Here is a 13,892-nt window from a genome sequence, read left to right on the forward strand (position 1 = left end):
ATGCCAAGCTTCATATACAATACATATGGTGTGGCGTAGCCATTATCCATCACTTCGATGTTGAACACATTTTCAAAAGATGTAAATTTAGAGGCGAACAACATGCACTTGCAGCATGATTATGCCGCAGCCAAATTCTTATGCATCTGGTGTGGCTAAGCCTATCCATCTCTTGGATATGTTAAACACATTTTCAAAAGGGGTGAAAATGTACAACAACTAAAACATTATTTTCTACAATTTGAAATTGGTAACATACATTTTTTAAAGTTAATTTGCATTGGCTGATCAATGTTTAATAGCCATCAGATATATTGGAGCGGCCAACGCGCTCACAAATATCTGAACACAGCTTTATTGTCAAGGTGTTATAGTGCCTGTTCAGATATTTGTGAATACCTTGGCCTTGGGGAATATATTGAAGGATTTTCATGGAACTTTTGTGATTAAAATTTTATATTGTTAAAATTTTCTGTTTAGTACTGAACAATATGGGTAGTTTTTTTTAAACAATGAAATCCATTTTCGCAGTCCAGCTATATGAAGTTACACCTTATGGTCTTCGTATCGTTTTATGCTGCGAATATTATATGCTGCCACACAATAATGAGTCTTATTACTACTGTAAGAAGAACACTTTGTGTCACTGCTACATTTTAATAAATCTCAGTAAACTTTTTAACAACATACCCATTAGTAGATGGACCATTTTCATACCTGGAAACGGACTTGACTTGGTTGTCTTTAGTTAAGAGGATAATTTTTAAATTATTTTTAAATTTATTTTGCAAGTTAAATAATTTTTTTTTAATTTTTTTTAAGGGTTCAAATTTGCGGTTAAGGAAATAGAAAGAAAAAGGTTATGAGCATTCCACCAATAATAAAATTTTGATGTTAGTAAACAACCTATATTAAAAATTTCGTTTAACAACCTTATTTTCTTTATTACAGATGGATGGTCAAGAAATGGCAAACACTGGTCGAAGCCAACATCGATGTGAAGACCACCGATGGCTACTTGCTGCGAGTGTTCTGCATCGGATTCACCAACAAGGATACGCTTAGCCAGCGCAAGACTTGCTATGCCCAACACACCCAGGTAAGAACCAGTTATATTTTCTGCATAGATGGCCGGGGATTGAACCAGGGACTTCACTGTTAAATAGCAGCTGTTTTCCTACTGCGCCATGATAGCACACCCAGGTAAGGACCAAGGAAGGATAGAAATGTATAGTGGTCGAGATATGGCAGACTATGAAGACAACATCGATTGAAGACCACCGATGGCTTGAAAAGCCATGCCGCCATTTCGAAAAACAATCCATAAAAATGTTCTATAATAGGTAATATAATTATCGAAGGTTTTCACAAAATTTCATAAGACTTGGTTGAGAAATGTGACCTGTGAAGGAGAACAGATGGACAGATTTATGAAAGCATATAGCAGGTGAAGGCCATAGTTCAAAAGATTAGACCCATATATGTTTTATTTGGGGCTTGTGATGTGCGCCTGCTCCACACACAGAAGTAGGTTGGTCGTTAGCGAAGGAAAACATTGTGAGGAAACCAGACTCGTTGAAGAAAAACATTGTGAGGAAACCAGGAATCATTGGGGGAAAAAATTGTGAAGAAACCAGACTCTTCCTAGAATGGCCTAGTTTCTCTAGGATGATCAGATTACCGTCCCTTTCCTTAAACTGCCTGCACTAAACTAAATTATGTTGCAAAAGCCGACTTGACGAGATTGTTTATAAAATTTATCATTAGCCGGGTCCACACAGAGCGAGCGTACGCGCGAGATAAGATTTCCTCACGCACAAACCGGCCAGTGTAGACGTGCGTGTGCTCGCTCTATGTGGACCCGCCTAATCCCATTAAATTATGCACAATATATAAATAAATGATTCTAAAAAAAATGTTCGCTATTTGTGAGGTTGAATTTTCGCAGTCCAGCTATATGAAGTTACACCTTATGGTCTTCGTATCGTTTTATGCTGCGAACATTATATGCTGCCACACAATATCGAGTCTTACTACTACTGTATAAGGATCACTTTGTGTCGTTGCTACATTATTTATCTATAGAACAAATTTTAACCCTTTGAACGCTTTACGTCATAAACAAAAACTGCACTTACACGCCACACGCAAGCAAGCTAATGTAAACCTTACTTGAAAGCGGGAAGGTTACTTTGACAGCACACGTTATAATATGATTGTTCTTGGCGCTGTGGACACCACTAGTTACGACGCCTATAAGTGCTGAGGTGTTCAAAAGGTACACATTTTATGACAAAGGTCCTTCTATGTATATGGAGAATGGAATTAAAAGGAGTGAAATCTCTTATGGTAGAACGGTTGCAAAAGTGTCCAGCTGTCAGCTATAAATAATATTCCAAATCTCTCCAGAGTAGCGCTAGAGTAGCTAACAATCTAGGCGTTATTGACGGAGTGAAGTGCGCTGTCTACGATTTGTTTTTTTTTTTCAAGTATTCTAGGTATTGTAGCGCCACCTATTTAAGGTTCTTCGATGGCACTTTTTGGTACATGGAGATTCCATTCCTTACCTCCACCTTCCATAATTTATTATTAAATTATAGTCCTATGAAACAAGTGTTTTTTAATAAAAAAAATTCTTTCACTTTTCTTAAAGAAGCCTGTAAATTTAAAATAATAATTTATTTACTCTGTACTTTTTTTCAACAGGTCCGCGCCATCCGCAAGAAGATGTGCGAGATCATCACCCGCGACGTCACCAACTCCGAGCTGCGCGAGGTCGTCAACAAGCTGCTCCCCGACTCCATCGCCAAGGACATCGAGAAGGCGTGCCACGGCATCTACCCGCTCCGCGATGTGTGCATCAGGAAGGTACGTCAAGTTGACTCAATTTTCCGTTAGATGGCGCTGTAACGTTCGACGCGATTCCTACATCGCGCTAACGATGTGTCGACGTGGAGTCTTTAAATAAACAGGCAATGAGGCTGATTTATTTTATATTAATTTTCAGCACAATTCTTTATTAATTAATATTAAAATAATTAATTAAGATGTTACCTTCTGTTTTACGACAATTAAGAAAAGATAGCTAGTTAAAACCAAAATGATGATCCACCTAGCTCGCAATGACAGAACTGATGAAAACATTTGTTCCCTTTTGATTTTTCACTGAAATCCTCCCATTTTTAACAAAACCTGTAGCCTTCAAAACAGTTTCTCATGTATACGTTTTTTTTTCAGGTCAAGGTACTCAAGCGGCCTCGTTTCGAGATCTCCAAGCTGATGGAGCTGCACGGCGAGGGCGGCAGCGGCAAGCGCGGCGAGGCCGGCGACAAGTCCGAGAGGCCGGAGGGCTACGAGCCGCCCGTGCAAGAGAGCGTCTAAATATATGACTAAGATGTATACGTTGTTTCATTTTTAAATAGTTATACCTGCGACCCCTGGGAGACCTGTTTTTATATCACAGTCAATAAATAGTTATTTGTGTCCCGAGGGAGGAAAAGTAGGACATTGCGTGCCGCGTGTAAAATTGGCAAACACGCGGGATGGAATGTCCTACGATTCTTCCCGTGGTGCGCATACTATTTTTCTGCTCGATGGAGGCGGAAAGCGGCAACTTCGTTTAGCGCAGCGGGAGCAAAGTTGATGCTTTCCGCCTGGAGGGCAGAAAATGAATTAGATTACCCCAATAGGGAATATCACGCAAAACTGCGTAATGGGCGCTACTAGGACAAACGGTAAACTAACCGCCTTGATGCATCAATGATATATTTATTCGTAACAATCTGTGAAAACTGACAAAAACCCAAAATAACTATGTGCTGGTACTGCACTCTGGCGGCAGAACATTGCAGTAAGATTCCTTATTGACGGAGTGAAGTGTGCTGTTAGTGATATGATTTTTTTTATCGAAGTATTGTGGCGCCACCTATTTAATCTTTTGAACGCTTTGTCATAAACACAAATAATATGGAAGGTAGAGGAATGCAATCTCCATAGGCAGAACTGTTGCAAGTGTCCAGCTGTCAGCTATAAATAGTAGTTCCAAAACTCTCCAAGAGTAGCTAAGAGCCAACTAAGAACCTAGGCGTTATTGACGGAGTGAAGTGCGCTGTCTATGATTTGTTTTTTTTTCAAATATTCTAGATATTGTAGTGCCACCTATTTAAGGTTTTTTGATGACACTTTTTGGTACATGGAGATTCCATTCCTTGCCTCCACCTTCCATACCTATAGTTGTCCTTGGCGCTGTGGGCACGACTAGTTTCGACGACTTTAGGTGTTCGTGGCGTTAAGGTTAATATTTTTGATGGACACTTCATACACATCTTAGATTGTTCTCCTTAACTCTCCATACATTTGGCGAATATATGTCGGCTGTACATACTCGTGAGACCCCGAGACACACCGAGAACGAGTATATATACCACGGTTTTTTGGGGACTTATCAAAATAAATGAAATCGCCAAATATTTTTTTACCATTTATTTTCTAACAAAACGTCATCTTTTTTTCATAAGTCGTCTTAATTTTATTATCTCTAAGACAGAGCTGAAATCACAGATATTCCTATTATACATTTAACCCTTTCACCGACGCAAAATAGTCACTCACACGCCAACATCATTTGTTTAACAGAAAGTGAAAGTTATCTTTTCTAAAAAAAACGCACTTCCGCTTTTTTTGGGAAAACTTGTTATTTTATTTCCACTAAAAATATGTTGCTTGTGCAACCTGGCTAAAACCAGTGGGGCGACACTCCTCTTTTCGGGCATTCTCGCCTCCATTCGGCTCAGCATTGCTCCGAGCAATTAATACGGTTGGCACAACTTGACGTCCCTATGCGTGCACGACCACAGTCGAAAGGAATAGTGCCATACATTAGAAAGGGACAGCATGATTCGTTGTCAAACTTCGGTTTTGTAGGAAGTTTAATTTCTCTACGGTTACTATATTAAGTACTATTATTTATTATGCTAAAACGTCGGATAAAAGGCAAAATCATGAAATATAAAATCGCGTAAGTATTAAATAAATAAATGTACTTATCAAGTGTTCTATATTTGTACCTTCTGGCATATTTTGGCGTTGTCGACGTTGAAAGGGTTATTTTATTACAGTTGATCTCACAAAAGAAATATACAACTTCGTTAAAGGAAACACGTCAAAAAAATCTTCATTATTATATTAAACTTAATGCTTCTTAATTATATTTAACTTAACGTTAAGTTCACTTATCTATGAAACTACCATGTAGGTACGTAAAAGTATACATCCCTTAGGTACAGTGGCTATTAGATATATCGGAGCGGCCAAGGTGTCCAAAAATATCTGAACATGTGCCTCTTGATAAGGCTTTGTTGAGATATTTGAGAACATCATGGCTGCTCCAAGATATCTGGTACTGTTCTGTGCTTTAAATCATACACACGTAATAGACGCTTGATATTTGTTTTACAGTATGTAACTTACATACAACGTGAAAAACATATATACTAATTATTATTATACCAATCAATCAATTTTTCGTGTTATGGCTCCATCAAGGTGTTGATGATTCTGCCAATGTCGAGGTTGGATAAGACACGGCTAGTATATGAATCTTATCATATTACGATCATAGTGTTCGGTGGAGTATCCGAACAATTTGCAAAGAAATACTATCTTGTTATCCCATCTACTACTTCTTTTAAAATATGGCTTCCATCAAATCTATGATGATTTTGCCAATGTCAAGTTTCGTTGTAAGTTTTAAGTGTGCTCGTAGAGCATGACGTTGTTCGGTAGATGCTTTTAGTAAAGAGATAGCTCGACTTTACTAAAAGCCACGATGGATTGCCGGATGTTGATTAAAACATGGTTAAACGCGTTTCAAGATTAGTTTTTCATTACCTGCACACTTCCACGATAGTTCACTGCATAATAAGCTATCAATACTACTTTTTGAACAACATAAATGAGCAAAACACAAAAAAATATTCTCGAGAAGTCTTCGCCATCTTGAATCTCAACGACAACCCCCATCTACTAAAATGAAAGTCTTTTTCTAACTCTGAAGGTAGGCTGACACATGTCAACAGTAAATTATAGGGTTGTCACAATGCAAATTAGAAACGTTTTTTTCGATTCTCGATTAAATCTGCAAAGGCCATATAATCCCGAGGAAAACGCGCGCGCTGCCTCGGCCAAGGCGAAAACCACCTATATACAATAACCGTTATGAGGAAATTGCCTCGCGCGTATTCACGCTCTGTGAGGACCCAACTATTGGTGATGATCTGATGATTTATATTTTTAAGTAAACACCTTCATAATTGGACGCGACTGAAACGATTTGACACGAGCGGAATCGATTCGGTATTCGGTCGATAAGTAGAGTCAAACTATATTGCAATTGAGTTCCGTTTTACATTGAAACTCAAAGGTATTAGAACTTATCTATTTATTGTTATAACATAATATAACCTACCTATTTTGGTAATTTGTAATGAGATATTCTAAGCTACGAAGAAATGTATTTATTGTTGACGAAGCCTGCGCTGTGGATTTTTTTTTAGTGATAGTTAATAATAATCGTTCGGAAATATAAATATATATTTATTGTCTTATTGGAATTCAAGTTATTTTAGTTATAAAAGGATTGGTATGAAACGTCATAGTTGGGTCCAACCAGAGCGATCATACGCGCGAGGCAATTTCCTCGCGCACAAACCGGCCAGTGTAGACGTCCACGCTCAAACGAGCGCGCCGTCTCGGCAGAGGCAAAAAAAAAATCAAATGTCACCCTACCCTTCGCGTTTGAAAGACTATACATTGCCCCAATGTGTCCGACTGGACTGTCACTTAAGTATAAAATGAGTAAAAAGGCACATGATTTCGTAGTAAGGTGTATCCGGGTAATTCCGAAAAGTCAGAATATCGGTAATTCCAAAGACTCAAATAAGATGGATAGAATTAGTCCTATCCTAGTCGGTAGTGATGCTGCCAACGAAACAGGAGGTCCCGGATTCGAATCCTGGTAACTCTGGTAAGGGCATTTATTTGTGTGCATATAACAAATTCAATATTTGAGTTATGTATTATATTTATTGACGTCTATATTTCGTACTTTTAGCATTAGAAAGAAGAAGCAGGAGAAGCGTCGACTTGCAATCCGGAGGTCGCGGGTTCAAACCCCGGCTCGTACCAATGAGTTTTTCGGAACTTATGTACGAAATATCATTTCATATTTACCAGTCGCTTTTCGGTGAAGGAAAACATCGTGAGAAAACTGGACTAATCCCTGTAAGTCCTAGTTTACCCTCTGGGTTGGAAGGTCAGATGGCAGTAGCTTTCGTAAAAACTAGTACCTACGCCAAATCTTGAGATTAGTTGTCAAGCGGACCCCAGGCTCCCATGAGCCGTGGCAAAATGCCGGGACAACGCAAGGAAGAAGAGCATTAGAAAGAAGGTAAGCGATTTTGAAGTGTATTTTTATTGAAAAACAAATCACTGCAAATATGTAACAATTATAAATCATATACGATCATTTATATTCTTTTGCTTTCATTAGTTAATGATTTTTGTAAAGTTTTCAATAAAAATATTAGGTCATTACCTATGAAATTGGCGTTTTGTTTGGAGAACTTTAACGAAATTCGATTTTTCATACAATTAATTTTGCGGATTTATTTGTGATGGCATTTTCAAACCAAACAAATTTTTGCCAGTAATCTGAGACATTTTAAGGCACATTTTCTATCTATTTTTTTTTAATCTGTCCCGTCAGAAAAATATAAGTCATTTAAATACTCGAGCCGGCAGCACATGAAAAGAGCTGTTTTCAGGGAGGTATTCTGAATACATAAAACAATAAAAGTAACAAATAATTGTATGTAAAATCGTTGTTATGTAGCGCACTAATGAAATTAAAAAATACTTCGAAGTTACTGTTAAAATAAATAAACTATGACACGACTAATACTTATGAACAAAAACGCCAATTTCATAGGTAATGACCCAATACATGTCAATATTGTATAACCTTTTTTCTAATGCAAAAAAAAAAACAAACTAAACTACAGTACCAACATCACAGGCCTTATTGAGCTTACTGTGAGACTAGATTGTCTGTGTATAATTATAATATTTATTTATTTCGTATTGATCGGAATTACTCGAACACACCTTATTCAAACAGGCCAATCGAAATGCCACTTTAGTATCTAGGATATAAAAACAAGCACAATTTTATTATATCTCATAGCAAAGGCTACTCAATTTGTGTGAGAAATTTGAAATTTACCGAATTTATGTTAATTCTCTAAAAAATTGTAAAAGAAAATGCTAAGTTCCATCGTTAGACCTTTAACCGACTCTTCAAAACCCTTATAAGATTCTGATTTCCTAGTGTTCAAAATAGTTCAAATTGAAAAACGATTGGATATAATTCTGAGTTTAATATACATAGATCACGACAAAAAATCATTAAAGAGCCGATTAAAATATTTTGTCAGCGGTGGTAGCACGGTCGCGTTTTATCGCCTATCACGTTCTAACAAGTATGTAAGTGCGAAAGTGACAGGCGATAAAATCGGACTATGCCACTGACTGTCCCATTCTGAACAATATAAGCGTAATTTCACCATATGTATTTAAAATTGTACCTAAATGGTATTTAGTCTTTATTAGGTACACTCAGAACTTTTTAAACTTAACAAATTTTATCAAATTGTGACGAAAAATAAGCTATAATTGGAAAATTGCCAGTTACAGCAGTTTAGGTTCACGGCAGCTTACCTTATGATCCAAATCTCTCATGAAGCGTCATCAGAGTAGTTGCAGGTGTAGGCGCGAAATCTACTCCACTAGGTATAACAATAGTCCCCGGAATCTTTTTCTGCATAGCTGCTATTTGTTTCTGAAGCTCCGGATCTAGCATTTGCTTTGAAAACGGCTGTTTTTGTCGGTTTCCAAACGATTTGTTAGAGTTGAAAGACTTATTCGAGTTGTTGAAAGACTTATTTGAGTTGTTGAAAGACTTATTTGAGTTGTTGAAAGACTTATTTGAATTGTTGAAAGATTTGTTCGACTTATTTGAGTGATTGGATCTATTTGAATAGTTGGATCGATTGGATCCAACAGAGCCTGGTCCTTTTTTGTAACCTTGTTTATTATATTGGTTGTTGAGTTGGTTGAGCGAGTTTTTATTTAGGTAGTTTTTGTTGCGTAGCTGAGCGAAATTGTTGCCGATGCTCACGGTCAAGTCTGAGTCGTAGTTTGGGCGTGAGTTTTGCCGATAGTTGTTCCGGTTGTTATAGTTTCGGTTCTGGAAGCCGCCTGAAATAAAATATAAATATTTTTCTTAACATAAACTGCTCTCGTTTAAGCGTATGTTACGGAAGCACTTTTTCGACAAGCTCTCTGGTTAATTGTCCTTCGTAGTCATAGTATCTTTTGCACTGGGTACATAAATGAATATATATGTATGTATATTTAATTATAGTATATTTATGTAAGTTTATTACCGTTACTATATTATTTATCGCTATTTTGCTTGTTTGAAGTTAATTATTCTGTTTTTTTGTTGTTTGTTTAATGCCTGCACGTACTACTGTTTCTGTTTAGCCCGATGGTTGACTGGTAGAGAATGCCTTTAGGGATTAAGTTCGCCATTTGTACTTTATTTGTTATATTGTGCAATAAAGTTTAAATAAATAAATAAATACTTAGGGTAATTAGCTCACACTGTAAAATTTTCTGGCAAATGTTTCAAAGCAAGATTTTACAGACTACCCCTAACTAAGAGGGCTATACAAACTCTCTTCTCTCTGGACATTTACCGAGATCCCGGGTAGAGTTCCTTCTCAGGAACGTTCTAATATGGTAAATTATTTGATTAGATAAACGTTAAAAAAAATGCAAAGTAAATAATTCAAATAAATAGAAGTATAGGGAGCGTGCATGAACTGTAGGAGGCAGCACAGGAGCCGTCAGATTTTTGGCGCGAGGCGTAAATGTGATGTTTATTGTTCCGACGTAGCCCACAAGATGGCAGAACCTACTATGCACAAGAAAACACGTGACGTGTACATGTGCATGTTTATGGTTTCAATTCAGGCCACAAGATGGCAGACCCTCCAACGCGCACGGTCCCTATATTGTATTTGTCGTTCACAATGACAATAAGATTAAAGTGACACTAGTGACATGACAATTAAAAATAAACAATATTAAAAGAGGCAGAAATAATATTAATGTAAATTAATCAATACATAAAAATGGTAATTCTTTTTTATTAGTAATATTTATATCCTGAAAGACAAAATTAAAGGATCGTTTACAAACATTCTTGTTCTTGTAAAATTAAATCACTAATTAAATAAGTAAATGAGTATAAATATGAATATGACTTGAATTTTATTGCTAATGTCGACTCCATAGCTCGCTATTAGTCTTACCATGCGATAAAAACTCCGATGCCTAATTGTTCAGTGTTACTGGTTTTAAAATTGTTGAACTTGCGTTGTAAAAAAGTAGGATAGGAATGATAAGTGTCTTTACCTGAATAATTCCCAACCCGCACTAAGTCAGGAATGCCGCTAACCGGCTCATCCAGTCCAGCGCGACCTCGCGGCGTGAACGTCGATCTCGAGCGCGAGCGAGACCGAGATTTCGAGCGCTGGCGAGATCGCGAGCGCGCACGAGACTGGGAGCGTTGCGAGCGGTCGCGAGATTGGGAGCCGTCGCGGGAGAAGTGAGATCTGTCCGAAAAAAATTGTGGATTGTAATGCGGGCTGTACACACTCGTCGAGACCCCGAGACAGGCCGAAAACGACTGTAAATGCTGCTCCCTTCTCCGATTGGATCGGAGCGGTGCTGAGACTCTCAGCGATAAGCTCTCGATGAGTGTCTACAGCCGACATAACAAATACAAAAGTCAAGGATTGCATATTTCGACTAGTGGGTAGTGACCCTGCCTATGAAGCTGATGGTCCTGGGTTCGAATTCCGGAAAGGGCATTTATTTGTTCCCGAGTCATGGATGTTTTCTATATATTTAAGTATTTGTATATTGTATATATCATTGTATGAGTACCCCACAATACAAGCCTTCTTGGCTTACCGTGGGACTTAGTCAATTTGTGTAGGAGTCAGGAGTGTCCCTATAATATGTATATATTTATTATTTATAATATTTATATAGGTATGACGCATTGGGGTGACTTTAAACGTGCGGTAATTTATTTTAATACTTAAACTAGAAGCTGTAGCAACAGTAAACAGATGCCTTTGATAAGTGATGATTTGAGTCAAGACTCGGAAACCGGTTAAATTTCCAAACCGTGATCATGTACTTGGCGCAAAACCTTTTAATTTCGGTTTCATTCGTAAAACCGGTATTTTTAAACCGAGTTTTAGGAGAACATTTCCATAAAGTTCTTGTCTGATTAACCAGTTTAGAACAATAAAAACCGGTTTCTGCCTATGTCTGTGTCTTTGTTTACGCGGCACAACATCAAGCATCCCGGCCGTTTCGTCGCTCGTCGAGTAATAAATAAATATAAATAAACGCTTTATTTAGGGTACAATAAAGTGCTTAAAACGTTCGCGTTCTTATGAAAGTTCGGAGTAAAACCGAAATAAACCGGTATTTACCGCTATTTTTAAAAACCGGTTCCGTTCCGAGCCTTGGTTGCAGTAACGTGTTGCTAAAGTATGAAGTGCTCATGTTTTTATAAATATTTGCCATTTAAAAAAAACACTTTCAAAGTGCTAAAAAGCACTGGGATGAGGTGCTCGGGAACGGGGAACATATACAACAAACAAGCAAAAATTTTACTGTTAAAAAAATGGTTTACAGTACATATGGTGTTACTTTACCACACTAGTGCGATAACTAGCACATTACGTAACTATGTTGAAGAAAATTTAAAGGGCTACATGTACTGTAAACCGTTGTATGATACATGTGCAAATAGTTAATTCGCAACTTGTGTAGATTTAAAACACTCCCTCTGGTTGTGTTTTAATTTATTGCTACTCATTGCGAATTTCCTATTTTTCGCACTTGTATTGTAATGTACTATTCTGTAGGACTTGATATAAATTTAAACATTGAGATCAAGATTCTAGATTATGGAACTTTTGTATGCATTATTAGCTTTTAAGTAGACAGGTTGTAAATTGACATTTGTGCCATAGGGTAAAACATTTGTACTAGACTTTTTGTAATAAAAACATATTTTATATTGTTATTTTTATTACAATCCTATATCAATTAAAACAACAAATGTTCGCGTGGCAGCGGTATATAAAAAATACACTACCATCAAAAAGTTTAACACATTCACTGCCGGGAACCCACCTGGTGGGCACTCATGAACTTTGTTCAGATGCCGGACAACCCGCTGCGCGGGTTGTTTTGTATGCAGCTATAGACCACCGGTTTCTGGGGTAGTGCGCCGTTTTTTGTCTGGCAGTGAATGTGTTAATACCAAACACAAAATACACAAATAATCAACATTATTAAGAATTTAATACGAAAAAATAGTGTATAACAATTTATTAAGCATAATTTATCATGCTTTTTGGGTATGTAAAGCAGAACTGATATGAAATATATATCAAAATTCAAATATGTAAATCAATCTTTGCATACAGTTGTATTGCTAACTAGCAATCTGCCCTGGCTTTGCACATTACACAAAACCTTAACAAATTATACACCTAAACCTTCCTCAAAAATCACTCTATTCATTGGTGAAAACCGTGTGAAAATACATTCAGTAGTTTTCGAGTTTTTTGCATACACACAGACTGAGCAGCAGGGGAATTTGTTTTATAAGGTGATGTATTTCTTAAGATTATGAATTTAGTTATCCTTTTTCATACTTTTGTCAACAAGAATATTAAGAAGCAATGTGCAATATTCACCTGGACCGTGAGCGGCTGTGTGATCTTGCCCGTGACTGAGACCGTCCCCTGTTTCTCTGATTCCAGTTACGGTTACCTTGGTTCATGCCACCGTGGAAATTCCGGTTCATACCACCCTGGTTATTATGGTTCATACCATTATGGTTTTGATTCATCTGATCATTTTGATTTCTATTTCCTGGGTTGTAGTTTCGGTTATTTCCATTTTGATTATTAAATTTTTTATTACCCGGGCTATAATTTTGGTTACCTCCTTGGTTAAAATTTCTGTTTCCACCTTGGTTATAGGGATTGTTACCACCCTGGTTAAAGTTTCGATTTTTCCCTTGGGTGTTTTTGCCAATTTGTCTCTGTTTTATGATGTCATCTGTAAACATTAAGTTATACATACATTATAACAAAGTTATATATTCAAACATCTTAACAGATTTTCTTGAACTCAATCATTATTTGGTTATGTAGTGAAGTTCAATAGAATGATTTGCCGAGTTCAGATGTCCAAAACCCTATAATTACTGAATCTATGTACGGAATGAAATTTAAGAGTAAATTCTACTTCGGAAATTCCGAAAAATGCTTAGAGCATGGAGGGAACTAAAAAAATCATTAGAAATTACCTAATGACATGTCAATCGCGTCGTCCATCATCTTGATATGGATATGTTGATTGTGATTGAACTAGTGTTATACAATTGCTTACACAAGAAAATTTTATGTAAAACGTGGAAATCGATCAATCAATTCGCATTGTGGTTTCACAACATCAAAAACAGTAACACCAACAAACAAGGCAACAAGCAAAAGAGATAATAAATGAGGATTTGCTGAGGGTGGCGGGGAAAAGTAATGTTGCTAGATCAAATATATTTTTTTTTTTAATGGCTTACTGTTGATTGCCAGTGTCATGTCGATTTATTTATGATAACAATAATCGTATTTCGGGGGCGCGAATTCTTATCAAACACAAGGTTGCTAATCCAA

At 37.0% G+C, this 13,892-nt stretch overlaps 2 protein-coding genes across 3 annotated transcripts in view; one reads left to right on the forward strand and one right to left on the reverse strand.

The window, feature by feature from the left end:
* Positions 1 to 3,399, forward strand: part of LOC133533090 (small ribosomal subunit protein eS1) — a 196,414-nt gene extending 193,015 nt beyond the window's left edge. For both annotated transcript variants that reach the window (XM_061872038.1, XM_061872037.1), the window contains exons 5-7: positions 952 to 1,099; positions 2,707 to 2,868; positions 3,238 to 3,399. In XM_061872038.1, coding sequence (XP_061728022.1) covers positions 952 to 1,099; positions 2,707 to 2,868; positions 3,238 to 3,381 — 454 coding nt within the window. In that variant the 3' untranslated portion in view covers positions 3,382 to 3,399. The remainder of the gene's footprint in view (positions 1 to 951; positions 1,100 to 2,706; positions 2,869 to 3,237) is intronic.
* Positions 3,400 to 4,690: 1,291 nt separating this feature from the next.
* On the reverse strand, positions 4,691 to 13,887 carry LOC133533086 (GATA zinc finger domain-containing protein 14-like). Its single transcript, XM_061872029.1, has 4 exons — positions 13,529 to 13,887; positions 12,912 to 13,278; positions 10,540 to 10,739; positions 4,691 to 9,315 (listed from the first exon to the last, which is right to left on the reverse strand). Exons 1-4 carry the CDS (start codon positions 13,557 to 13,559, stop codon positions 8,777 to 8,779), a joined length of 1,137 nt encoding a protein of 378 aa, XP_061728013.1. The 5' UTR covers positions 13,560 to 13,887; the 3' UTR covers positions 4,691 to 8,776.
* Between the last annotated feature and the right edge of the window lie 5 nt (positions 13,888 to 13,892).

The sequence above is a fragment of the Cydia pomonella genome, chromosome 28, assembly GCF_033807575.1.
Source record: "Cydia pomonella isolate Wapato2018A chromosome 28, ilCydPomo1, whole genome shotgun sequence".
Lineage (NCBI taxonomy): Eukaryota > Metazoa > Arthropoda > Insecta > Lepidoptera > Tortricidae > Cydia > Cydia pomonella.

Coding starts and splice junctions, on each gene's coding strand:
- LOC133533086 (XM_061872029.1), bottom strand. CDS start 13,559: ATGATGGACGACGCGATTGACATGTCATTAG. Junction 13,279..13,528: donor CGCGATTGACATGTCATTAG/GTAATTTCTAAT, acceptor TAATGTTTACAG/ATGACATCATAAAACAGAGA. Junction 10,740..12,911: donor CACAGCCGCTCACGGTCCAG/GTGAATATTGCA, acceptor TTTTTCGGACAG/ATCTCACTTCTCCCGCGACG.